At 47.8% G+C, this 24,881-nt stretch overlaps 1 protein-coding gene across 3 annotated transcripts; it reads right to left on the bottom strand.

Annotated features, from left to right (window-relative positions):
• Positions 1–1,888: 1,888 nt before the first annotated feature.
• Positions 1,889–23,600, bottom strand: C12H14orf93 (chromosome 12 C14orf93 homolog). 3 transcript variants are annotated; one of them, XM_057786242.1, is made up of 7 exons: positions 23,489–23,600; positions 16,450–17,470; positions 11,747–12,064; positions 6,251–6,312; positions 5,954–6,057; positions 3,283–3,395; positions 1,889–3,008 (listed from the first exon to the last, which is right to left on the bottom strand). In XM_057786242.1, exons 2-7 carry the CDS (start codon positions 17,050–17,052, stop codon positions 2,580–2,582), a joined length of 1,629 nt encoding a protein of 542 aa, XP_057642225.1. In that variant the 5' UTR covers positions 17,053–17,470; positions 23,489–23,600; the 3' UTR covers positions 1,889–2,579. The 3 variants fall into 3 exon arrangements, with proteins under 3 accessions (XP_057642225.1, XP_057642226.1, XP_057642224.1); XM_057786243.1 differs by lacking the exon at positions 23,489–23,600 and adding an exon at positions 23,157–23,186; XM_057786241.1 differs by lacking the exon at positions 23,489–23,600 and adding an exon at positions 23,068–23,171.
• Between the last annotated feature and the right edge of the window lie 1,281 nt (positions 23,601–24,881).

Genomic DNA, 24,881 nt, shown 5'->3' with positions numbered 1-24,881 from the left:
TTTTACTTAATGTGTATATCTGCACACCTTGTGCATGCCTGGTGCCCAAGGAGGCCAGAAGACATCGGATCCTTTGAAACTGGAGGGACAGGCAGTTGTGAGTTACCATGTGGATGCTGGAAAATGAACCTGGGTTGTTTGGAAAAGCAGCCGGTGCCAACTATTGAGCCATCTCTTCCTTCTCGACCTCAAACCTGACCCCGTCCTGTAAGTCACGTCGTATGGACTCTGCTTCCTAAACATGTCAGTTGTGGCCGCCACCACCTTTACAGCTAGGCTACCGTCAAGGCTTGCTTCCTCCAGCCACGCGCTACCCTGAGGCCATGTGATTCTTACACATAGAAATGATCGTCTCACTTCCTGACTTTAAAATTTTCTAGCCAGGCCGGGCGGTGGTGGCGCACGCCTTTAATCCCAGCACTCGGGAGGCAGAGACAGGTGGATCTTTGTGAGTTCGAGGCCAGCCTGGTCTACAAGAGCTAGTTCCAGGACAGGCTCCTTAGCTACAGAGAAACCCTGTTTCGAAAAACAAACAAACAAACAAAACTTTCCAGCCAGGGCTGGGGACATAGCTTGTTTGGGGAAGTATTTGCGTAGCGTGCAGGAGGCTCAGGGAGTTCTCACTGCTCCCTCAGCTCCTGTCTGTAGATGGCATAAGCTCTCCAGACTCTTGGCTCAGCATTGTGCCCTCCTCAAACCTGAAGTAGAAGGAACCATTGCCTGCGCTCACTCCTGCTCTGGACTTTTGTACTGATCTGTTTAGCTTGTTCTCCTGGCCTTTGCCCCTGCCCTGTCCTAGTTAATGCCTCCCCTCTTTCAGGTCTTTAAACATCACTGTCTGAGAGGCCATCCTCAACTGCTAAAGTACGTTAGCCACCCAGCTGTACACCACTAGCGTCCTCCGCCCTCCTCTGTGAGCACCCTTATCAGAGGTTTTCACCTGCTATCCTGTTGCCTTGCTTCCTCACTGTACAATGAAACCTAATGATCTGAACCCAGCAACTTTGTGTCCTTGGCCCTAACACAGTATATGACACCTAGTAAGGAACCAGCTTGTGGCTTTTGCTCTTTGGAGACAGGGTCTCATATAGCCCATGATGGCCTCAAATTGACTATATAACTGAGGAAAACCTTGGTCTCCTGATACCATTCCCTTTATCTCCCCAGGGTCCATCTCTGGTTGGTTGGTTTTTGTTTGGTTTTGTTTTGTTTTTCCCTGAGACAGGGTGTCCTCAAACTTGTGACCCTCCTGCCTCAGCCTCCCTCTTGCTGGAATTATAAGCATAGACGATCTCAATCAGTTTTAGTATTTGCTGCACGACAAAATGAGTTTAAAGCCATTTTACTTCTTAATCCATCTGTAATGCATGTGCGTACACCTTCCTCAAAATACAGCTTGGCCGCCAAGACTGAGAAATAGCTACAAAACAGCGTGTGCTTGATCACAAGAATGGAAGAGAAGCTGTCAGTGAGACATGGGAGTGGCTTTTTGCTTGTTTCCTTGTGTTGTTCTTGTTTTTGTTGAGAGAGGGTCTCACTGTCACTGCATAGACCAGGCTGGCCTGGAACTCACAGAGACCTGCCTGCCTCTGCCTCCTGAGTGCTGGCATTACAAAAGCATGTGCCACCATGCCTGGCTTGTTTTAGTTTGCTTGTTTTGCTTTTTGAGACAGGGTTTCTCTGGGTAGCCTTGGCTGTGCTGGAACTAGCTCTGTAGAGAAGGCTGACCTTGAGCTCACAGAGATCCCCCTGCCTCTGCCTCTTGCATGCTGGATTAGAGGCGTGCAGTACCACTGCTTGGCTTGGGCTTGTTTGTTTTTTTTTTTTCTTTTTTAGAGACAGGGTTTCACTCTGAAGCCCAGGCTAGCCAGGAACTCACTATTATAGCCCAAGCTGGCCTTGGACTCACAGCGGTCCTCCAGTTTCAGCTTCCTAAATGCTGGGATTCTAAATATAAGTCACTATGCCCAGCAACAAGAGAAATGTTTAAATTTTAATTTTATCACATGTAATATTGGAATAATAAAATTTTCTCACATAATCCAACAAATAATAACTATCATTTAAAAAATTCGAACAATAACTAGCACATCTAGACCCTAATTCCAAATAGCAGTAAACCCATATTCCCTTGCTCAGAAGAGAAAGCCCATGACTGAAACCTCCCACCAGGGGGCAGTATTACCCTGGCTGGTCTGTTCTGCTTCCAGGTCAGCACAGGATCCGCAGTGTTTCTCCTGAGCTGTAGGTACAATAAAGGGGGCGGAGGGGGGGGGTGAAAGGGGAGCAAACAAAATCAGAGATCGGGACATGTATCAAGGCCTCGCGTTTCTTTGGCCCATTCCCCTTTCCCATCCCAGGCTCCTCTGAGGCACTGTTTATACTTAAGGAAAAAGCATTTCCGGGTTTGCCATTGGTGCAGAGGGGCGGGGCCTCTCCCCTGCCTTCCACATGAATTCTGCTGTCTCACTAGAGTCTCTGGCTTCCACTTCGAGTAGACACTATGAGAAGCAGGAGGCACCTCATTTTTCTGAGCCAGAATGGTGTGTGGAGAGTGGCAGGAGCCAGAGGCACCCTTGTTAGAGACTGTATTCATCCTTTTCCACCTTGATTTCAATGAATGAGTTCAAATCAGGACAGGAGGTCTTGTGAGGCTGTTCAAAGGATGGAGAGACAGGCCCTTTCTCGTTGCCTCCGCCTCCTTCCTCTTCTTGGAAGTTGGGATTGTAAAGTTCGGGTGGAAGGAGCTGGGCTTCCACAGAAGGCAGTCTGTCTGAGGGAGGCCCATAAACACGGTTGGCTTTGGTGCCATGCTTCGAGTTGGCATCCAGATGGTAGCAGAGCTCTGTGAGGCGCTGGGCCCTGAAGCGGGGAGAGCGGGCCACCCACACACCTGGCTCACTGAGACTGTCCTCCTCATCGGACATCAGCTCTTCTGTCACAGCCTTCCACAGCTGTTGGTCCTCGGGGCCGAAATGCCTCATGATGCTGGATCGGTTGGCAAAAAGCTACGGTAAGACCCAGAGCAGAGATTAGGAGGACAAACAGACTGTGGGTTCGTAAAAAGAGTTTAGGTTGGGAGAAGGGACATGTAAAATCTGTGTCTAAATGTACCCAGTCCTCAAGTCAGATCTCTGTGCTAGCTCACCCTCCATCTGTCTGTCTGTCTACCCTCCAGTCTGTCAACCGTATTCTCAGCTTCTCTGGCATACTCTTCACATTACAGTTTATTCGTATCTAGGCTAGAGTTTTAAATCTCAAAAGGAAGGCCTAGAAACCTACCCGGTATCGGCGACTTCGAAGTTTCTTCTCCTCTTTTTCCTTTAGGCCTTTGAAAGGGTTGAGAGAGTTGCGGTACTCTCGCCTTTTAGTAAGGAAGTAGGCCACACAGGCTCCTGGGGGAATGAGACAACAAGAAGCAGGACCTTCAGCCAGGCAGAGATGGCAAATGCCTTTAATTCCAATACTTGGGAGGCAGAGGCAGGCAGATCTCTGTGAGTTCAAGGCCAGCCTGGTCTGGAAAGTGAATTCCAGGACAGGCTCCAAAGCTAGAGAAACACTGTCTCAAAAAACCAAAAAAAAAAAGAAAAGAAAAGAAAAGAAAAGAAGGAGGAGGAAGGAAGAAGAGGAGGAGGTTGAAGAAGAGGAGGAGGAGGAAGAGGAGAAGGAGGAAAAGGAGAAGCAGCAGCAGCAGCAGGGGTCCTAGCCCCCACACTGCTCCCAAGTGGAAGGTTAGAATCACCATTTGGCAGGCCGGGCTTTTAATCCCCTTGGATTCAGTGCCCTTTGCCCACCTTCATCTCCAAAACTAACTCCTGGGGCTGGAGAGATGGCTCAGAGGTTAAGAGCATTGCCTGCTCTTCCAAAGGTCCTGAGTTCAATTCCCAGCAACCACATGGTGGCTCACAACCATCTGTAATGGGGTCTGGTGCCCTCTTCTGGTCTACAGGCATACACACAGATAGAATATTGTATACATAATAAATATAAATAAATAAATATTTTTTTTAAAAAAAGAAAACAAAACTAACTCCTCCCAAATATCCCTCACCGCAAAGAGATGACTCCAACTGCCTCTGCGCATCAAGTCTACTGCTCTCCTGCCAACGAATCCCTATAGCTGCCGCAGGGACAGGTGACAGAGAGGAAGCAAAGCAGAAAACTCAGAGCATAGTGTTTATTTTCGAGATTTAATTTTATGTGTATGGGTGTTTTTGCCTGCATGTGTATCTGTGTACCACATGTGTACAGCGCCCTCGCAAGCCAGAAAGGGGATCAGATCCCCCTGGAACTGGAGTTACAGACTGCTGTGAGCTGCCATGTGGGTGCTGGGAATTGAACCCATGTCCTCTGAAAGAGCAGTGAGTGTTCAACCACTAAGCCATCTCTCCCAGGACATAGTACTCAGGGACATCCTGATGACCCTGGGCCATCCCTGGAAGCACCAATCAGCTCCCACAAGTTGTCCTCTGAGTTATACATGCGCACTATGGAGGATGATTACACACGGGCATTTGTATGCACATACAATACACAGACGAAATACATACATGTAATACATTTTGTTTTGCTTTGGTTTTTTTTTGTTTTGTTTTTTAAGTCAGGGTTTCTCTGTAACTGTCCTGGGTGTCCTGGAACTCGTTCTGTAGACCAGGGGATTAAAGGTGTGTGCCACCACTGCCTGGCATTGTAATATGTTTTTTGTTTTTTTTTTTCGAGACAGGGTTTCTCCGTAGCTTTTGGTTCCTGTCCTGGAACTAGCTCTTGTAGACCAGGCTGGCCTCGAACTCACAGAGATCCGCCTGCCTCTGCCTCCCAAGTGCTGGGATTAAAGGCGTGCGCCACCACCACTCGGCTGTAATATGTTTTCTTTTTTTTTTTATTTTTAATTTGTTTTTAATGACTTATTTAACTTTATTTTATGTGCATTGGTGTGAAGGTGTCAGATCTCATGGAACTGCATTTTCAGACAGTTGTGAGCTGCTATGTGGGTGCTGGGAATTGAACCCAGGTCCTCTGGAAGAGCAGTCAGTGCTCTTAACCGCTGAGCCATCTCTCCAGCCCCCTGTAATATGTTTTCTTAAAGGAGTGGGGCTGGAGAGATGGCTCAGCAGTTAAGAGAACTGGCTTGTCCTCCAGAAGACTGGATTTGATTTCCCAGCATCCACGCAACAGGTCACAGCCATCTGTCCTTTCGGTTCCTGGGCATCCAGTGCCTCCTGACCTCAGCAGGCTCGTGCACACAGAGATATGCATGCACACACTCAGATGTGCAAACACATGCAGCATAAAACAAAGAAATATAAATTTAAACAACAACAACAAAGTCAGCACACCTTTAATCCCAGTACTTAGGAGGTGGGTCTCTGTGAGTTCAAAGCCAGCCTGGTCCACATAAACAGTTCTAGGACAGCAGGTGACAGAGTGAGACCCTGGTCTAAGAATAATAATAATAATGATAATAATAGCCTGAGTCCTGACCTCATATTCATTCAGTCCCTATGGAAGCACAATGTGTAAGAGAACTCTAGTCCTTTTAGTATTATCAGTCCAAACTGAGTAGGGGAAGAAGGCAATTTGAAGTAATCCTTAATAAATTCTAGATGAAAACATTAACAATAAGGTTTTTAAATGCACAAGCACTATTTTCTTCTCCTTCCTTCCTTCCTTCCTTCCTTCCTTCCTTCCTTCCTTCCTTCCTTCCTTCCTTCATTTTTTCATAGCTCAAGCTGTGCTAGAACTCTGTATATAGCCTAGATTGGCCTTGAACTTGAAGTGGTCCCCTTGTCTCAGTCTCCAACCCTGGGATCACAGGTGTGAGGCACCATAATTAGCTGCCATGTGCTATATTAATACCATCTCAACCATTCCCATGCCTCCTCCCTCCCAGAAAGAGCCGGGGAGTAGAAGGGGCAAGCAGAGAGCATGCGCAGAGGGAAGGCGGGGCCCCTACCTTTCAGCTCCTTATCTGTGTAATTGTGGGGACTGGTCATCAGTTCCTGCTTCAGCTTTTCCAAAAGGAATTTCACTACTGAAATATTCCAAGAGGACTTAATGCTGTCACAGAGGAGGAAAAAAAATAATAATAATAAGGCAGACAACTTTTGAGGAGCCAGAGGAACCGGACACACCTGGACTGAATGAGCTTTGTTGCGAACTCCTTGGTCTGACAGAAGCCAGCAGCCACCCCCAAGCCCACTTCCCTCTCAGCACAGCACCCGGTGAGCTGTTTGTCCTCGAGAGCCCGTACCTTTCAGATCCATTGAATCTCTTGTCATTGGTGATGTGGTTATGCACATTGTGGACCAGTTTCTAGGGGAGGGAGAAAGAATCAGGTCAGGAGTAGACAGGAAAACTTTCCTGTGGTCCCCGTATGTGGGTTCTTCTCTGTCCCAACCACACTATTTCTAGTTCCTAGGCACCATTGTTTTTTGGGTTTATTTGTTTGTTTGTTTTGGAACTCACTTTGTAGACCAGGCTGGCCTCGAACTCACAGAGATCTGCCTGCCTCTGCCTCCCAAATGATAAGATTAAAGGCATGCCACCACCACCCGGCTTCTAGGCACTTGTCTTGGTTAGGTTTTTATTGCTGTGGAGAGACACCAGGATCATGGCGACTTTGAATTGTGGTGGCTCCCTACAGTTTCAGAGGTTTAGTTCATTATCATCATAGCATGGAGCTTGGCAGACATGATTTTGGTGACATCTTGATCAGAAGGCAACAGGAAGTCAACTAGGAAACCTCAAAGCCGGCCCAACAATGATGCACTTCCTCCAACACGGCCACACCCACTCCAACAAAGCCACACCTCCCAGTAGTGACACTCCCCGTGAGATTGTGGGAGCCGAACACCTTCAAACGGCCACAGCACTATTGTTTAATATGTCCTTTCTTGACCAAAGAGCTATCTAAGGCTGTATAATTTTAGCTTTTCTTTTTAACCAAAGTGTCACATACCCCACGCTGACTTCAAATTTCCTGTGTGGTCCTAAACTCCTGCTCTTTGTGCCTTTGTTACCTGAATGCTGGGATTATAGATGTGCCACCACATCCCTATAATCTGTGTTTCTTTGAATATAAGTGTATTCTGAAATTACCTATTAAACCCAGTAGTCATGTGTGTTGGCACATGCCTTTTTTTTTTTTTTAAGATTTATTTATTTATTTTTTGATTTTTCGAGACAGGGTTTCTCCGAAGCTTTTTGGTTCCTGTCCTGGAACTAGCTCTTGTAGACCAGGCTGGCCTCAAACTCACAGAGATCCGCCTGCCTCTGCTGGGATTAAAGGCGTGCGCCACCAGCGCCCGGCAAGATTTATTTATTATGTATAGTGTTCTGTCTGCATGTATGCCTGTGGGCCAGAAGAGGGCATCAGATCTCATTCCAGATGGTTGTGAGGCACCATGTGGTTTCTGGGAGAACCATTGGAGGAGCAGTTAGTGCTCTTAACCACCGAGCCATTTCTCCTAACCTCAGTATCCAGAAGGCAGAGGCAGGTGACTATCTGAGTTTGAGGTCAACCTGGTCCTCAGGGCAAGTTTCAGGACAGTCTGGAAAGACAATTAAAAATTCTTACAAGTCTGGGAAGTGCACACATGAGTCTTGACAACAACAGAAATGGAAACTGGAAAGCGCCCTGGACACAGCCAGCACTTCCCTGGACACGGCCAGCACTTCCCTGGACACAGCCAGTACTTCCGTTCCTTCCTTCCATGGCACCAAGCAGCTGTTTTCCTCATACACATCTATTCCCTTGCTTTCAAAAAATGTATGGCTTGACTTAATTGCACATGTTTGTGTGTATGTGCCTGAGTATACGTATGTGCATTACATGTATGCAGGAGCCCACAGAGGTCAGAAGAGAGAAAAGATCTCCTGGATCTATTGTTATAGATGGTTGTGAGTCATGTGGGTATTAGGAATCCAACCCACACCCTCCGTAACCCTGAGCTGTCTCCCAGCCGTCTGTCTCCTTCCTGAGCCAGTTATTCTAATTGGACATTTGGGGGAGAGCAGGATCTGATTATGTAGCCCTGGTTGGCTTGGAACTCTCTATGTAGTCTTGGCTAGGCCCAAACTCATAGACATCCACTTGCCTCTGCTTCCCTCGCACTACCACAGTGAGCCTATGGCATATTTTTTTTTTTTTTTTTTTTTTTATTTTTTATTTTCGAGACAGGGTTTCTCTGTGGTTTTGGAGCCTGTCCTGGAACTAGCTCTTGTAGACCAGGCTGGTCTCGAACTCACAGAGATTCACCTGCCTCTGCCTCCCGAGTGCTGGGATTAAAGGCGTGCGCCACCACCGCCCGGCTGTTTTGCTTTTTTGAGATAGGATCTCTCTACATATATATCCCTGGCTGTCCTGGAATTCACTATGTACGGTCTCAAACTCACAGAGATCCACCTGCCTCTGCCTCCTGAGTGCTGGGATTAAAGACGTGCCTGACCCTCAAATGAACATTTTTAGTTTTATGGGAGGTTGGAGAAATGGCTCAGTGGTTAAGAGCACTGACTGGTCTTCCAGAGGTCCTGAGTTCAATTCCCAGCAACCACATGGTGGCTCACAACCATCTGTAATGAGATCTGGCGCCCTCCTCTGGTGTGTGGGCATACATGGAGGCAGAATGTTGTATACATAATCAATAAATAAAAAAAAATAAATTAATCTTGAAAAAAGGGGTGGGGGTCGCCGGGCGGTGGTGGCGCACACCTTTAATCCCAGCACTCGGGAGGCAGAGGCAGGTGAATCCCTGTGAGTTCAAGGCCAGCCTGGTCTACAAGAGCTAGTTCCAGAACAGCTAGGACTGTTACACAGGAAAACCATCTCGAAAAAGCAAAAAAAAGGGGGGGTGGGGGCCGGGCGGTGGTGGCGCACGCCCTTAATCCCAGCACTCGGGAGGCAGAGGCAGGCGGATCTCTGTGAGAGAATCGAAACACTAGCTGAGGACCTGGATTCCCCAGCACCCACAAGTCCAGACCTGGGGATCCGGCTCTTTCTTTTGTTTTTTTGTGGGCACCAGGCTCACATACGGTGCACATACATATATGAAGGCAAAATACTTTACCACATAAAAACAAATAAATCTTGCCAGGTGGTGGTAGAGCACACCTTTAATCCCAGCACTTGGGAGGCAGAGGCAGTCGGATCTCTGAGAGGCCAGCCTGGTCTACAAAGCGAGTTCCAGAAAAGCTAGGACTGTTTCACAGATAGACTCTGTCTTGAAAAATCAAAGGAAAAAATAAAAGAAAGAAATCTTTAAAAAACTGAAGTCCAGCCGGGCGGTGGTGGTGCACGCCTTTAATCCCAGCACTGGGGAGGCAGAGGCAGTCGGATCTCTATGAGTTCGAGACCAGCCTGGTCTACAAGAGCCAGTTCCAGGACAGGCTCCAAAACCACAGAGAAACCCTGTCTCGAAAAAGCAAAAAAAACAAAAAAACAAAAAACAACCAACCCCCCCCCAAAAAAAAAACACCAAAAAACAAAAACTGATGTCCAATGCTGGAGAGATGGCTCAGTGGTTAAGAGCACTGCCTGCTCTTCCAGAGGTCCTGAGTTCAATTCCCAAGCAACCACATGGTGGCTCACAACCATCTGTAATGAGGTCTGGTGCCTTCTTCTGGCCTGCAGACATACACAAAGACAGAATATTGTATACATAATAAATAAATAAATAAATAAATAAATAAATATTTTTATTTTTATTTATTTATTTTTTTTGGTTTTTATTTTTTTCGAGGCAGGGTTTCTCTGTAGCTTTGGAGCCTGTCCTGGAACTAGCTCTGTAGACCAGGCTGGTCTCGAACTCACAGAGATCCGCCTGCCTCTGCCTCCCGAGTGCTGGGATTAAAGGCGTGCGCCACCATCGCCCGGCTAATAAATATTTTTAAAGAAACAAATACTGAAGTCCAAATGTAAGCAGTCACAAAGGAATAGGTGAACAATTTCATAGAAAGTGAGACATGTGACTTCTCAAAGAAAGAAGAGGAGTTACCTGTCTTTTAAGACAAGGAGGTTGGAAGAGATCAGGTGATAAAAAAAATCCAACCAGGCTTGAAGTACAAAGGGAAAGTACTCTAGACAGTAGAAACAGTAGGTGTTAGGACTGTAAAGGCTGCTGGCTCATCTGTCTCCTGAGTGAGCTAAAAATAGTCTTCCCCTAGGGTGGCTGGCATCCGCACCATTCCAAAGAGTCAAGGATACTGGTCTGGTCCCTGGGGTCCACAGGGTCCCTTGCAGCACATACAAATAAATCTTTTTGTTTGTTTGTTTGTTTTTTGAGACAGGATTTCTCTGTAGCTTTGGAGCCTGTCCTGGAACTAGCTCTTGTAGACCAGGCTGGTCTCGAACTCACAGAGATCCGCCTGCCTCTGCCTCCCAAGTGCTGGGATTAAAGGCGTGCACCACCACCGCCCCGGCTCTTTCCTTTTTTGAATGCATTAAGAAGGGCTGGAGATAGGCTCAGTAGTTAAAATCCCTTGCCGCTCTTCCAGAGGACCCAGGTTCAGTCCCTATACTCACAACAGCATATACCTCTGGCTCCAGGGAATATACCACCTTCCGGCCTCTGACGATTCCTGCACACATGTGGTATACACTCACATACATACAGATACAATTGAAAAACATTAAGAATCTATATTAAGATCCAGTTTTGACAGGTGGCAGTGGCGCACACCTTTAATTCCAGCACTAGGGAGGCAGAGGCAGGCGGATCTCTGAGTTTGAGGCCAGCCTGGTGTACAGAGCAAGTTACAGGTCAACTAGGGCTAATGTAATGAGCTCCTACCTCTTATTAATTGATTAATATTTAACAAACTCTAACTGCTACTAAATAAATAAGTAAATAAACTCAGAGTGTGGTGAATAGAGTGGTGTATATGTTTATAATTCCAACACTTGTGAGTTCAAGGCCAGTCTCAGCGGTGTGTAGTGACTTTGAGGCAACTCTGAGTGTCACAAGATCCTGTTTCAAACAAACAAAACAAAGCCCCCAAGCCCCACAAAGCTCTTGCACTCACAGTTGATCCAAGACGCAGAAGAGGTCTCCCAGCCTCTACACTATTGGCATGTTGAGCTGAAAGGTACATTGTGGAACATGCCATAGAGTACCTGGTGTCTACCCATTGGATATAAGCATTCTCCCTCTGCCTACCGACCGGCGATAACAGTCTAAAAAGTGGCTACTGGTTATACCTGTCCCTGGAGGGCAGCTCCTTCGAACTGAGAACCACTCCCCCACCAGTTAGTTCTTCATGGGCCTCTCAGCCTCTCCAACAAGATGGCAGGTAGTCTTCCTAGCAAGTCCCTTCTTCCTCCAAGAGCTTTGTGGCTGGGCAGACGGCACTAAGTTTGGTGGCTCAGTGCCTCTGTGGGGCTTGACACTGCTTCAGGACAAGCTAGCTTTCCCAGAGAAGATGTCCCTCATCACTTACCCTGCACACTGGCTAAAATGTGACCCTTTAGTGGTCAGTCTGCTCAATCCTTTAAGATCTTCCCATCAGGACTACGAGAATACTAGAGAGATAATTCTCTTCTCTTTAAAGGGGAGACACCATTCTATCTAGACAAGCCTAAAAGACGAGGCAATGGAAAAGGCTCTGCCCATGCTCAAGGTTATGGAATAATGTCTCTTTTAATCCTCCCCATTCCAGTAGGATTTAGGACACTATTCATTCTATTTGGAGGCTTAAAGTCAACCCACTCTTTCAAATTCAAGAAAAAATGATTGAAACTGAGCTCACTTACGGAGAGCACCAGATCACGCTTACGCCTGGAATTTTTCTGCCCAGTCCCACGGATCCTGCATGGGGAGCCGATAAATCCCATAGAACGGCTCAGTTCCCCAGTGCTGCCCAGGCCCGACTCTTCCAGGGCGTTGTCCAGTGATGCTGAACCGAGCATGTCCTCGGGACGGGTTCCTGGGAGCTTGGCTCCATTTTCTGGTCCTGTCTCTGAGGATGCCCTCTGGATAGCCAGCTGTGTGGCTGGTGAAAGTTGTTTGGCATAAGCAGGGACCAACACTCGTTGTATAGCACCCTCAGAGGCTACATAATCGTCCGCCATCTAAGAACAAGAAGAACAGTCTATTAACAGCCAGGCAGAGGGGGACCTGCTTAACCACCATTCTCGGCCAAGAGTAGTGCACAAAGCAGAGGAGGAGGCCAGGTCAGCTGTCTGTCATGTCGACGGCTTATTTCCCTGGAGTCTATGAGAACACCAGGCAAGTCGGCAAATCATTCCTTTCCCCATGTTGGGCGTTTTGCCTGCGTGTATGTCTGTGCACCACATACATCCAGTGCGTGTGGAGGCCAGAAGAGGATGTTGGATTCCTGGAACTGGAGTTACAGACAGCTGTGAATCGCCATGTGGGTGCTAAGGACTTGAACCTGGGTTCTCTGGAAGGGCAGCCAGTGCTCTTGGCTCCTGAATCATTTCTCCAGCCCTGGGCTGATTGTTCTCATGTGAACAGGCCCTGTACTGTTGGGTTGTTATCACAAAACAGCTTCCGTGAACAAGGCATGCTTTGACCTTCTCTGTGAACAGTTACTTATGGCATATTCTTTTTTTTTTTAAAGATTTGTTTATTATGTATACAGTGTCCTGTCTGCATGTTTGTTTACACACCAGAAGAGGGTATTAGATCTCATTATAGATGGCAGTGAGCCACCATGTGGTTGCTGGGAATTGAACTCAGGACCTCTGGAAGAGCAGTCAATGCTCTTAACCACTGAGCCATCTCTCCAGCCCCTAATGGCATATTCTTTTTTTTTTTTTTTTTTTGGTTTTTTCGAGACAGGGTTTCTCTGTGGCTTTGGAGCCTGTCCTGGAACTAGCTCTTGTAGACCAGGCTTGTCTCGAACTCACAGAGATCCGCCTGCCTCTGCCTCCCGAGTGCTGGGATTAAAGGCGTGTGCCACCACTGCCCGGCTTGGCATATTCTTGAGTATAAGAAATGTATCTTGGGGAGCTGGAGAGATGGCTCAGCGGTTAAGAGCACTGACTGCTCTTCCAGAGGACCCGGGTTCAATTCCCAGCACCCACATGGCAGCTCACAACTGTCTGAAAATGCAGTTCCACAAGATCTGATTCTTTCACATTAATCCTTCACATCAATGCACATAAAATGAAGTTAAATAAATCGTTAAAAAATTATTAAAAAAAATGTATCTTGGGGGGCAATTGGTGGCGCATGCCTTTACCTTAATCCCAGCACTCAGGCTGCAGAGGCAGGTGGATCTCTGAGTAGTACAGGGCCAGTCTGGGCTACAGAGCAATTCCAGGAGAGCCAGGGCCATCAGAAAACAAAACAAACAACAAAAGAAATTTATCTAGCTAAGCGCTCTGTCTGAAAGTACGGGGAGGGGGACAGGAACAAGAAAACTGAACAGTAACTACAATAAAAAGGGGGAATGAGAGAAAAGATGAGAGCAAAGCAGGGAACCCCAAAGTGAAGAACCCCTAGAGGGGATGTCACACACACAACAGACACCTCCCCTACCCTCTAGCTCCACGGAGGGGCTGGTCTGGACCAGGCCACACCCCACAGTCTCAGCCTTAACATCCTGCTGAAGCCTGTGGGCTGAAGGACACAGAGGGCAAGGAAAAGGGGGGCGGGAGCAGACGGGGAGAAGGAGAGGAGCAGGGATTTTTGCAGCCAAGAAAACAAAACAGTGAGAGTGGGGGAACCACACACGTACAGAAAGACGCGGAGGAGGCAGCTGAGATTTACAGACCCGTGAGCTGCTCTCCCTACTGTGAAATCTAAAAGCTAATTCCATCCTGTCAGCTTGGAAGCCTTCCCTGCCTGAAAGCATCCCCAGTGCAGAGCACTGCCTGGCCTGGGTGTCCTCCTGTTTCCTGTCTCAGGCCCAGGCCAGGCAGGCAGAGTGAGGAACAGTGACCAGGACTACAAAGCGAAGCCTTTAGAAGAGCGACAGCCAATTGCTATGATAGGCTAGTGTCTAGGGGAGAGGTCTGGATGCTCGTTCCTCAGAGTCAGCAGATGGGCTGGGACTTCCCACCCTCTCGTTCTCCCTGTGTGTTTGGATCTTTACTCTTTACTGGGTATTGTTACTGTGTTGGGGCCAAAAGGGAAGAGAGAGGGCAGACAGGGAGTAGGGAGAGCTGAAGACTCCCCTCCAGCTGTTGACTGTAGTGCATCTGTAATTCCCTATCTCTGTGATCTCTGCCATCCTTCGGTCTCCTCCACTTCCCTGAGTGTCTTTCTGCAGTTCTTCTATGTAGTCAGGCTTTCCTTCTTCAGATGGCCCCTGAGCACTGAAAAACTGAAACAGTGCTGTGTATTTCTGTCTTTTTTTGCCCAGAATATGCTCAATTTCCATCCTCCTCTACTCTCTGCCCCAACCTTCTTCTTCTTATTATTATTTTTTGAGACAGGGTTTCTCTGTATCTTTGAAGCCTGCCCTAATACTAGCTCTTGTAGACTCTTGTAGCCCAAGCTGGCCTCGAACTCTCAAAGATCCACCTGCCTCTGCCTCCCAAGTGCTGGGATTAAAGGCGTGCGCCACCACCGCCCGGCTGCCCCAACCTTCTTAAAAGACATATTTTTACTATTTTTAATTATGTGTATGTGTGTGGATATGAACATGTAAGCGCAGGTCTCAGGAGGCCAGAGGCATTGGATCCCCTTGGAGCTGACTCTTATGAGCCACCTGATAAGGAAGCTGGGAACTGAAAACTCAGGTCCTTTGGAGAAGCAGTGGAAAAGCGTTCGTAACCACTGAGCCATCATTCCAGACTCCCCTCAGCTAATTGTTATTTTGTTTTATTTTTCTTTTCGGGGGGAACAGTATCTCTACATTTAGTTAGGCAGGACTGGAACTCACCATGGCCCAGGCTGGCCATGGACTCATGACGACCATCCTGTCATTGCCACACCCCACCTCCATGTCCCTACGGGTCCTCTGTTCCTTCTGTTTCTGTTTGTTTGTTTTTTGAGGCAGGGTCCCATGGTCCTGGTTGACCTGACTCACCATGTACATCCTGATGGTCTTCAGTTCACAGAAATTCATCTGCCTCTGCCTCCTGGATGCTGGTATTAAAAGCAAGCGATTAAGCCGGTGGTGGTGGAGGTGGTGGTGGTGGTGGCACACACCTTTGATCCCAGCACTTAGGAGGAGGCAGAGGCAGGTGGATATCTGAGTTTCAAGGCCAGTCTGGTCTACAGAACTAGGACAGCTGGGAGCACACAGAGAAACTCTGTCTCAAAAAATAAAAACAACAAACAAACAAAAAAGTAAGGGATTAGAGGGGGCTAGAGAGATGGCTCAGTGGTTAGGACCTGGGTTTGCTCTCAACACCCACACTGAGGGGCTAGTTAACGTTCTGTGACTCTAGCTCCGGGAGATCTGCCGCCCTCTCCTGGCCTCCCCCTGTGCCTGCACTCACGTCCACACTGCCCCCATACATGTGTAATTAAAAATTAAAAAACTGAGTCTTGAGAAGCAATTAAAGGTGTGTGCCACCACCTCAGTATTCTGCCTACCTTTTGCTCTGTCTTTCCCCAGATAAAATTCTCTTGGAAGCAAGCATGCTGGCTTCCACCTGTCATGCCAGCACTTGGGAGGCATTGTTCCAAATCTGAGAAGAGCAGGGACTACAGTGAGTTCTAGGCCAGCTTGAGCTAGAGAGTGAGATCCTGTCGGTCACTGTCAGCAGCAGCATCATCAAATAAACAGTACCTCCTCTTCCCACATAGATCTACCTTTCTTTTTTCTATTTTTATTTTGCTTTACTTTTATTTTATTTATTTTGTTTTTCAAGACAGGATTTTCCTGGCTGTCCTGGGACTCGCATTGTAGACCAGGGTGGCCTACAACTCACAGAGATCTACTTGCCTCTGCCTCCAGAGTGCTGGGATTAAAGGTGTGCGCCACCACTGCTAGGCTTAGATCTACCTTTCTTTTATGCTCCTTCCTTACTTTTTTCTCCTTCTTCAAACCCCACAGTTCCACTTCTTCCCTTTACCTGCCTTTAGTATCCTTATTCCCCCACCCCGCAGCGCGCTCCACCCTTGCCCCTCTTCCTCTTCGCACTTCATCTCTCTTCTGAAGCCCTTCTTGGCAAAATGAAGGCCTTGATAAAACATGAACAAGCCGTCTGTGCATGGCAGGCATTCTCGCCAGGAAAGGCGGAGCTGGTGGAGCAGCCGAGACTGCTGTGGAAAAGATGCCGTGATGGAGCTCTTGAGAAGGTGGGAAGCACCACGTCACTTCCTGCACCAAAAAAACGGCCTCCTGCCAAAAGGCTCAGGGTGGAAACAAGAGTTCAGGCTATGATATTCCTGAAAGTGAGGGAACTTGGTGGGCGCTCTTCTGTCTTATCACGGATACAGGTGAAAGAATGGGCTAAAGAGTCAAAGAGAGGAGGGCATACGATTCATTATCCCCACTGGCAGATCAACCACACAGGGGTGAAGGGGTACTTACGGGGTTGAGCAGAGGGGCTCCCTCTACCGCAGCCAGAGCACATCCCGGGAGCCGCAGATCTCTCTGGGGGGCTGTGAAGAAGCCCAAAGGCCCCTGCCCCACGGTGGAGGCAGCCCCCAGCTGCCGCAGCTCCTCGATCACCACCTGCACACCACTGCCCACGCTGTCACACTCCTCCTCCATGGCAGAGAGTGTCTTGCAGGCTTCCCCCGGACTCCCCTTGAGCAATCCAGGCTCCTCGGGTGGTGGGCTGCGGGCCCGGCTCTCCCCATCTTCATCGGCGGTGCACACTTTCCCCTGCCGTAGCTCACCCACTTCTTCCTGGAGCTGTTTTAACAACTCGTTGTTGGAGCGAGCAAGACCCAGGGCCGCCTCAGCCAGACCCACTGCCTTGTCCACCCGCTGGTAGATAATATGCAGGAGCTGTTCAGTGCTCTGAACCGCCAGGCCATGTCCTGTCACTGTGATAGGGGTGCTGGCAGGAGGATTCCCACCCTGAGAACCCGAGCTGCCCTGGCTAGTCTCACTCTTACAGGCACAGCAGCAGCATCTGGCTTCATTGCCACTGGGTGGGGTGAAGAGAATGGTGGCGCTGAAGGACATAGCTGACGGATGCAGGTTACTAACTGGGTGCACTTGGCTGGACAGCTTTACCAGGGTTCCGGATAACCGGGTACACCGCCGGACAGTCTCACAAGCGTTCCAGATAACCGGGTACACCACCAGACGGCCTCACAAGCGTTCCAGATAACCGGGTGCACACTGCCGGATGGCCTCACAAGCGTTCCAGATAACCGGGTGCACACTGCCGGACAGCCTCACAAGCGTTCCAGAGATCTGGCCTTCACCAGGTAAGCAATGGCCTCGAGATTCACTTTCCCTTCTCATGGAAGGTAGTCAGCAGGGCTGAGGCTCCAGACTCTGGGATCTGTGGAAGCTAGTGGATGAAGACACTCAAAGTCCATGGTTGCTCCTCCTCAGCCTTCTGATGGCGGGGCTCGTGCTTCCCAACCAGTCTTCACTGAAAGAGAAGCAGAGCAAAGACTCTGATGAGTACAGGTTCAGAGAATTCGAGGCATTCTTGCACCCAAGCAAGGACCTCTCCAACCACACCCACCCCCTCCCACCTCCCTCATCCCCCACTACAACCCAGGTGACAGAAAAGGGAGGACACCTGGAAAGAAGAAAAGACCACGGAAGAAAATGAAGACCTGTTTCCTCCTTTCCTCTCCGATTCCTCTGACTCCTCTACTAGCAGTATGGCGCCCTGGTGCTAAAGGGTGAACTGTGTCTCCACGGGCCACACTAAGCTTTCACGACAAGAGTCTCCTCCTTTTTGTTTTTTTTTTTTTTAAAGATTTATTTATTTATTATGCAAACAGTATTCTGCATGTATGCTGCAGGCCAGAAGAGGGCGCCAGATCTCATTACAGATGGGTTGTGAGCCACCATGTGGTTGCTGGGAATTGAACTCAGGACCTTTGGAAGAGCAAGCAGTGCTCTTAACCACTGAGCCATCTCTCCAGCCCCCCTTTTTGTTTGTTTTTGTTTCTTTGGTTTTGTTTTTAGTTTTTCTTTTAAACTTGGTTTTGATTTTGGGGTCGGGGAGGGCAGGTTCGAGGGGACAGAGATAAGTGAGCTCCGAGTGCATGATGTGAAACCCACAAAGAATCAATAGGAGTTCAAACAAATTCATCTTGGGCATGGTGAAAAGATGTCCTCGATCCCAGTCAGTATTCAGGAGGTAGAGGTAGGTGGGTCTCCGTGAGTTCAAGGCCAGCCTCGGCTATGTAGCTAGTTCCAGGACAACTAAGGATATATATTGAAACTCTGTCTCAAGAACAACCCCCAGAACAAGCAAATTAGAGTTAGGGTTGATGTCAGTGGTAGGAACAATAACTATAATATTACCAAGCTGCTATTTGTCAGTATTCATAGATCTCTGTAGGTATTTTTATATGAGCAATCTTTTTTAAACTTTTAAAATTATTTATTTGTGTGTACATGTGTGTATTGAGGCTGGTAGCCTTCCTTGGGAGGCAGGAGAGGACAGTGGGAGCATGAGCTGAAGCTGCAGTTAGTTGTGAACTGCCTGATATGGGTGTGGGATGTGAACTTAGGTCTTCTAGAAGACTACAGTGCTCTTAACCTCTGGGCCATCTCTTCAGGCCCTGTTATAATCTCTATACAAATAAAACAGGCAGAGATGAGAAAACTGGGATTGGGAAAAAAGGAATTGAGTTGGGCTTGGAGAGTCCTGTAGTTTCACCACTAGGGAGGCGAAGACAGAACAGCCATGGTATGACCAGCCTTGAACGTGGAGCAAGTCTGAGCAGAACAGCCGCAGTCCAGAACAGTCCAGAGTAAAAGTGACCACTCAGGAGGCAGAGGCAGGTGGATCTCTATGAGTTTGAGGCCAGCCTGGTCTGCAGAGCGAGTTCCGGGACAGCCAGGGCTACACAGAGAGACCCTGTCTAAAACAAAAAAACAAAACAAAAACACACGTATACTAAAGACAGCAGCAACAATAACCACCAACACCAAAGCCAAAAAACCCACAAAAAATGAAAACTTCACCTCTACGTACAACAGTTCAGGGAGAGGCCGTCCATCATCTGGACCACCCTTTCCTCCCAAACCACACGCATTTTTGTTCAGACTAAATATATCATATTTTGGCAGTTCCTCTGCTTGCTTTCTTCTCATTCCGAGTCTGAATTTTCTACATGATTGAGTTTACCTCCAAACTATGAAAAATAAAAGGTTTCTCACTATTTAATCACTAGCTGGGTGTGATTTGGTATTCTTCGGACATATGGTCTTACAATGTGCCTTTGACTCATTCAGGGTCAGGATAGAAATGAACTTTCTTAAATGTGATAGGCAATTCCTATCATAACCTTCACTCTTGGAAATAAAAAGGAATTCATCACTTAAAGCTCCTCCTCAGCTGGTCAGCCCTGCTGCCTCCATTTCGAGGAACAAAATGGTCTTCTTAAAACCTGTTCCTATGAGAAACGAGTTACCACACAACAACCGCAAATGAGCAGTTACCATAAAATACACTTTCTCTATAATTTAAGAGTGACCAGTCTAGGCCGGGTGGTGATGGCACAAACCTTTAATCCCTACACTCTGGAAGCAGAGGGCCAGCCTGGTGTACAGAGGTAGTTTCAGGAAAGCCAGGAGTACACAAAGAAACCTTGTCTTGGAAAAACAAGCAAACAAAAGGGTCTAAAGATCTACAAGATATCTAAGACTTCATTACCAGGCACAAAACAGAGAGGCTGGGCAGAGCCTCGGCTCCTACACTAAAGCCTTCCTTCCGGGTAATCTGAAAACTGCACTCTCTTCCTTTTCTCTCCTGAGAGAGGAATTTGTGTGTGTGAGCGCGCGCCCGTGTGTGTGTGTGGGGGGGGGGGGGTGCCTTTACCCTTCATTCTTTTGTGACAGAATTCAGCATGTAATTCCTTTTTCCTTAAATTTTTTTTTTTTTTTTTTTTTTTGGTTTTTCGAGACAGGGTTTCTCTGTAGTTTTGGAGCCTGTCCTGGAACTAGCTCTTGTAGACCAGGCTGGCCTCGAACTCACAGAGATCCGCCTGCCTCTGCCTCCCAAGTGCTGGGATTAAAGGCGTGCGCCACCACCGCCCGGCTTAAATTTTTTTTAAATAAGTGTTTGCCTATGTTCATATAAGTGCACCACAGACATGCCTGGTGCCCAAGTAAGTCAGAGTGGGCATTGGTTCCCGTGGGACTGGAGTTACAGATGCCTATGAGCCACCATGTGGGTGCTGGGAACTGAACCAGAGTCCTATACAGCAGCTGAGTCAACTCTCCAGCTTTTACTGGCCTGGAACTACGCAGACCAGGCTGGCTTCAAAACCATGGCAATCCTGCACTAGCATCTAGAGAGCTAGAGTTACAAACACTATGCTCTATTTGTCACAAGAATTTTCAAGTCAATATGGCAGTCTTTAAAAAAAAAATTAACAGGCTATAGTGCAGCGAGGTAAGATTAAGATTTCCGTTTCCCTAGAATATACCTGATATTGAGGACTTTACTGTATTTGTGGAGAAACGGAAAAATGTAAAACTAACTCCCAGGGCTTTTATCTCGTGCACACAGCGCCTTCAGTTAATGGTGGTGTTCAGTCAAAGGTGACCCAGACGGGCGCAGGGGCTGCAAAGCATTCCCAGGGAGGCAGCGCAGCTCCTGGCCGGGGTCTGCCCGCCCTCGGGGACTCACGAGTGGACCTCAAGGACAGCCCAGCCCACCCGGAACCCAGCTCCACGCTTCCAGGACCGCTCCACCCGTGTGCCGCAGGCGCGCGAGAAGGCGTCCGTGTACCCGCCGGCACGCGCACACGAGTGGGGGCACCGCCCCGCTCGCCCTCCGGCTCGCGCTGATAGGCCACTGAACCAAAGGGGTGCAGGACCAGGGACGCTATTGGCGTCAGTTCCCTGTCACTCAACTACCCGGGAAGGGAGGGGCCTTCTCAGGGAGGGACACGACCGGGAGGCTTTTTCAAGGACGCCAGGCGCCATTTTGGCTGTTTACTCGCTTTTCTGCTCTACAGTTGCGTGTACACGACCGGACCGAAGTACGGAGGCCGCAGAACGTTTTCATACATTTGGCCGGGCTGATTTTGGGTTCCTGCCTGCCTTAGTTACAGAGCTCTCAGATAATAGTTGCAAAGTAGCATTTCCTTCCTCCTTAGTTCACTTTGCATCTTTTACTGTTAGATTCTCAGCAAAATCTATAGATTTGCTTTGCTTTGGTAAAAGTGTCATACCAAACAAGCCAATCCACGGGAGGGAGGGATTCCTAGGCGATGAGCCTAGGCTGCAAGATCCGAATGCCTAAGCTGCCTGGCAATTACTCTTAAGGAACTACGTGGTAGGTGACAGCCTGCCGTGGTGCCTGAGACTTTAAAAGAGTAGCATAAAAATTATCATCGTTGCTGTGATCATTAAGGTCCATAGAATCTTTTACATTTCAAAAAAATGCAAGTCTAAACTTGTGGAAGGTCTTGTTGGGAAATAAAAATGAAAATGCACTTAGTATAAATAGAAAGTCTATAGAATCCAAGCAGAGCCATTTTCCTTATGAATTTAAGACCCGGTAGCAGTTTTACGCAGATGTTGTTTAGGTGTTTTTAAAGACTCTGCATACAACACTTAGCTAAGAGGTCTGTAGTGAGAACTTGGACTTGACTCTCCCGGTTACATCTGTGACGTTCCCTGATCTCTCTGCATACACTAATGTTTTCACACAATCTTCAAATACAGACTGAACAGAGGTATATCCTGTAAAACTCCCGATTAGACCGTCACACCACACAGCTGCCTAGAAAGGGGATGCTCTGCCCCAGGGAAAGAGGACTTTAACGCACTCTTTTCCGAAACTTGTGAGATATGGGGGAAGCTTCGCATTTACAGAACAAAATTGCGTTGCATTTTTTATCCCTCCTATGTTTTGTTTGCCTCCTCTTGCCCCTCGGCCCCAAACAGTAACTGAACTAGACAATTCCCACCCCCACTTTCCTACCTCTGGATTTTTTCAAACAAATCCCAACCAATAAAAGTCCACTTTGTTAAAAAGCCAGAAAATTCCTCGTTGAACATCTCTCTCCAAAACTACTGGCAGAGGCCAAAATATACACAGCTGTACATTTAAGAACGAGAAACAGAAGGCAAAAGCACTTACAAGCCATTGCAGGGGGGCTCGAATAACCGAATAACTTCCCTACCATCATCTGCCAGGCAGACTGACTGCATGCTTTGGGGCAATTATTTAATTATTCACTAATCTGAGCAAAAAAGGAGCAGAAAATAAGGTAAATTCCAATAGGATGGAAGTTCTTAAGTCAGTCAAGAGCAGGATTTCCTCTAAGCTTTACTTGGCATATGAAATCCTGTTTTGATCATATTTGGAAACACAAGAGGAAAAAAAATACATCGTAGGGTTTGTTTTACACACATAAAACCAAAGGAAAACACTTGAAAAATAAAATCTGATATGGCACATATACACATACTTTACATATACACAAAAATAATCTTTATGAAGTGGTTTGCTTTAAGTACGTGCACACACACACACACACACACACACACACGTCCTCATGAAATTCAGTGTGCGAGACACACCGTCAGAGGGCTTTCCCTTCTCTCCTGGGAAAAGTGTTCCGATTATAATATCCCAGTATATTAAATCTATTGGTTTTGCACACTTGCCACATCCTCGCCAATTGGTTTTGGTTCTGAGGGAGTGTGTGTAAAACGCATGCCGAACGGCTTTGTGAGGGCGCCTCAAATCTCTCTGTTGCCTGTGGTAAAAATTTACATTATCCCTTTAGCCCAATTAAAAACAAATCTATACTTCCCCAAGCGACTAAAATTTAAAATCCTTCAAGCACAAAATTTACCAGTCCTTAAAATGTGATAGCAAAAAGAAAAAAAAATTCTCTGTAAATTTGTCTGGAAACGGTTGCACACGACCATCCTGCTTCTCAACTTGGTATATTTTTAAACCTTTACCAGGAAAAAGAAAGAGAAAGAGAGACAGAAAAAGAAATGGGGAAAAGAGCAAATTCCCCTTAGCAACAGTTTCCTCACCCAAGCACTGCCACAGATCTCTATTTAAAAAAAAAAAAAATCTGAAAACACACGCAAGATGAAGGAGAAAAAAAATGGAAAAAGGATACCCGAAGGTCGTATGGCTCTTTGTATTCGTGTGTGTGCAAAAGAGGAGGACTCGCGGAGCCGGAGCTCGCAAGCCCCGCCCCTTCCCGGACGCCCGCCCGGATTGGCCGCCGGCCGCCCCGCCCGCAAGCACACGCGCCGCGCCCGAGGCGTCCGCCCGGGGGGCCCCCGAGGGCCGCGGGCTCGCGGACCTGGCCGAGCTGCGGAGTGCCCTCCCCTATCTCACCCTTCACCTTTCGTGTCTCGCTTTTTCCCTGTAAAACCAGACCCAGAAGAACAGCCCTGTGACTGAGCGCCTTCTCACTTTGCCAAAGTCAGCGAAGTAGCTCCTTACCTGTGACCTTCTAGACTGGGATTGAGCGTCAGAGTTGGGGGCCTGGGCCTCAACCCTTGGTTTCCCAGGGCAATGTCTCTGGGTCACACATGTTGTCTAGCAGCCCGCCTCTACTTGATCACTGATGAGTGTAACGCTGTCTAAGTGAAAGGCAAAGTAGCCTTACACCGGGCTTTACACTTTGGGGCTTGTTTTTTGTACAGCCCCAGCTAGATTCGGTCCCCTACTGGGCTAACACCATAGTCTGAAGAAAACGAAATGTCTTCCTGCATGTAGATCCTTGCTTAAACCTGGATTTTAAGTAGCCCATAAACTGGTCTCACTGCACCTTCTTGTTCTAAAACGCTCGCACCACACACATACACGCACACGCAAAACGTAAAACACGGATATTTATTGTGGGGGCGCTCGCGTGCCGCAGCGCCTGTGTGACTGTAAGGAGACAATTGCAGGAGTCGATTCTCTCCTTTCCACCTAGTGGGTCTAGAGGATAAAAGCCAAGTCTGCAGGTTTGACGCAGGTTTGGCGGCCTTCACGAACTGAGCAAGCGATGTCCCGCACCGGGCACTAAATTCTTTTGGTTGTTGTTTTGTTTTGAGAAAAGGTTTCACTGTGGATCCTTGGCTGTCCCAGAACTAGCTCGGTAGACGAGGCTGGCCTTGAACTCAGAGATCCACCTACCTCTGCCCCGCCCCCAAAGCTAGGATTAAGGTTTGAGCCACCACACCAGGTACCCCCTCCATATTAGTCCCCAAGGATAACGTCAAGTCCTGCTTATACCTATTTATTTTCTTTAGTATCTGAACCCATGGCCTTTCTCAGTCTTCCTGGGACTTCCTGTCTTCCCCACCTCACTTGAACCCCTCACGTATGAGTTTATATAAGAAAATGGGAAGCTAGGTATGGTGGCTCAATCTTGTAATCCCAGCACTTGGGAGAATGACAGGTTTACTGTCACCTGTTCGAGGCCAATCTGGAAGACATATTGAATTCTTTTTTTTTTTTTTTTTTTTTTTTGGTTTTTCGAGACAGGGTTTCTCTGTGGCTTTGGAGCCTGTCCTGGAACTAGCTCTTGTAGACCAGGCTGGTCTCGAACTCACAGAGATCCGCCTACCTCTGCCTCCCAAGTGCTGGGATTAAAGGCGTGCGCCACCACCGCCCGGCGACATATTGAATTCTAAATCAGCCTGGCTACTTGGCTATGGCAGAAGATTCTGTCTTGAGAGGAAGGGAAGACTGGAGAGATGACTCATTGGTTAAAAGCACAGCCTGCTCTTCCAGAGGACCCAGGTCTGATACCCAGCACTCGCATTGCAGATTACAATCACCTGTAACTCCAGTTCCAGACCATCCAACACCTTCTAGCATTTGTGTACATGGTACACGGATGTAC

The sequence above is a fragment of the Chionomys nivalis genome, chromosome 12, assembly GCF_950005125.1.
Source record: "Chionomys nivalis chromosome 12, mChiNiv1.1, whole genome shotgun sequence".
NCBI classification, from domain to species: domain Eukaryota; kingdom Metazoa; phylum Chordata; class Mammalia; order Rodentia; family Cricetidae; genus Chionomys; species Chionomys nivalis.
Note: the sequence above shows the minus strand (reverse complement) of the source record. Positions and strands in the feature narration are given on the sequence as shown.

Bases quoted from the DNA above. Each gene is read 5' to 3' on its own strand.
- C12H14orf93 (XM_057786242.1), bottom strand. From the start codon at position 17,052: ATGTCCTTCAGCGCCACCATTCTCTTCACCCCACCCAGTGGCAATGAA. The intron at 3,396-5,953 runs GTAGGGGCCCCG...TCATTCCCCCAG, and splicing joins CACAGATAAGGAGCTGAAAG to GAGCCTGTGTGGCCTACTTC. The intron at 3,009-3,282 runs GTAGGTTTCTAG...GTCTTACCGTAG, and splicing joins TTCGAAGTCGCCGATACCGG to CTTTTTGCCAACCGATCCAG.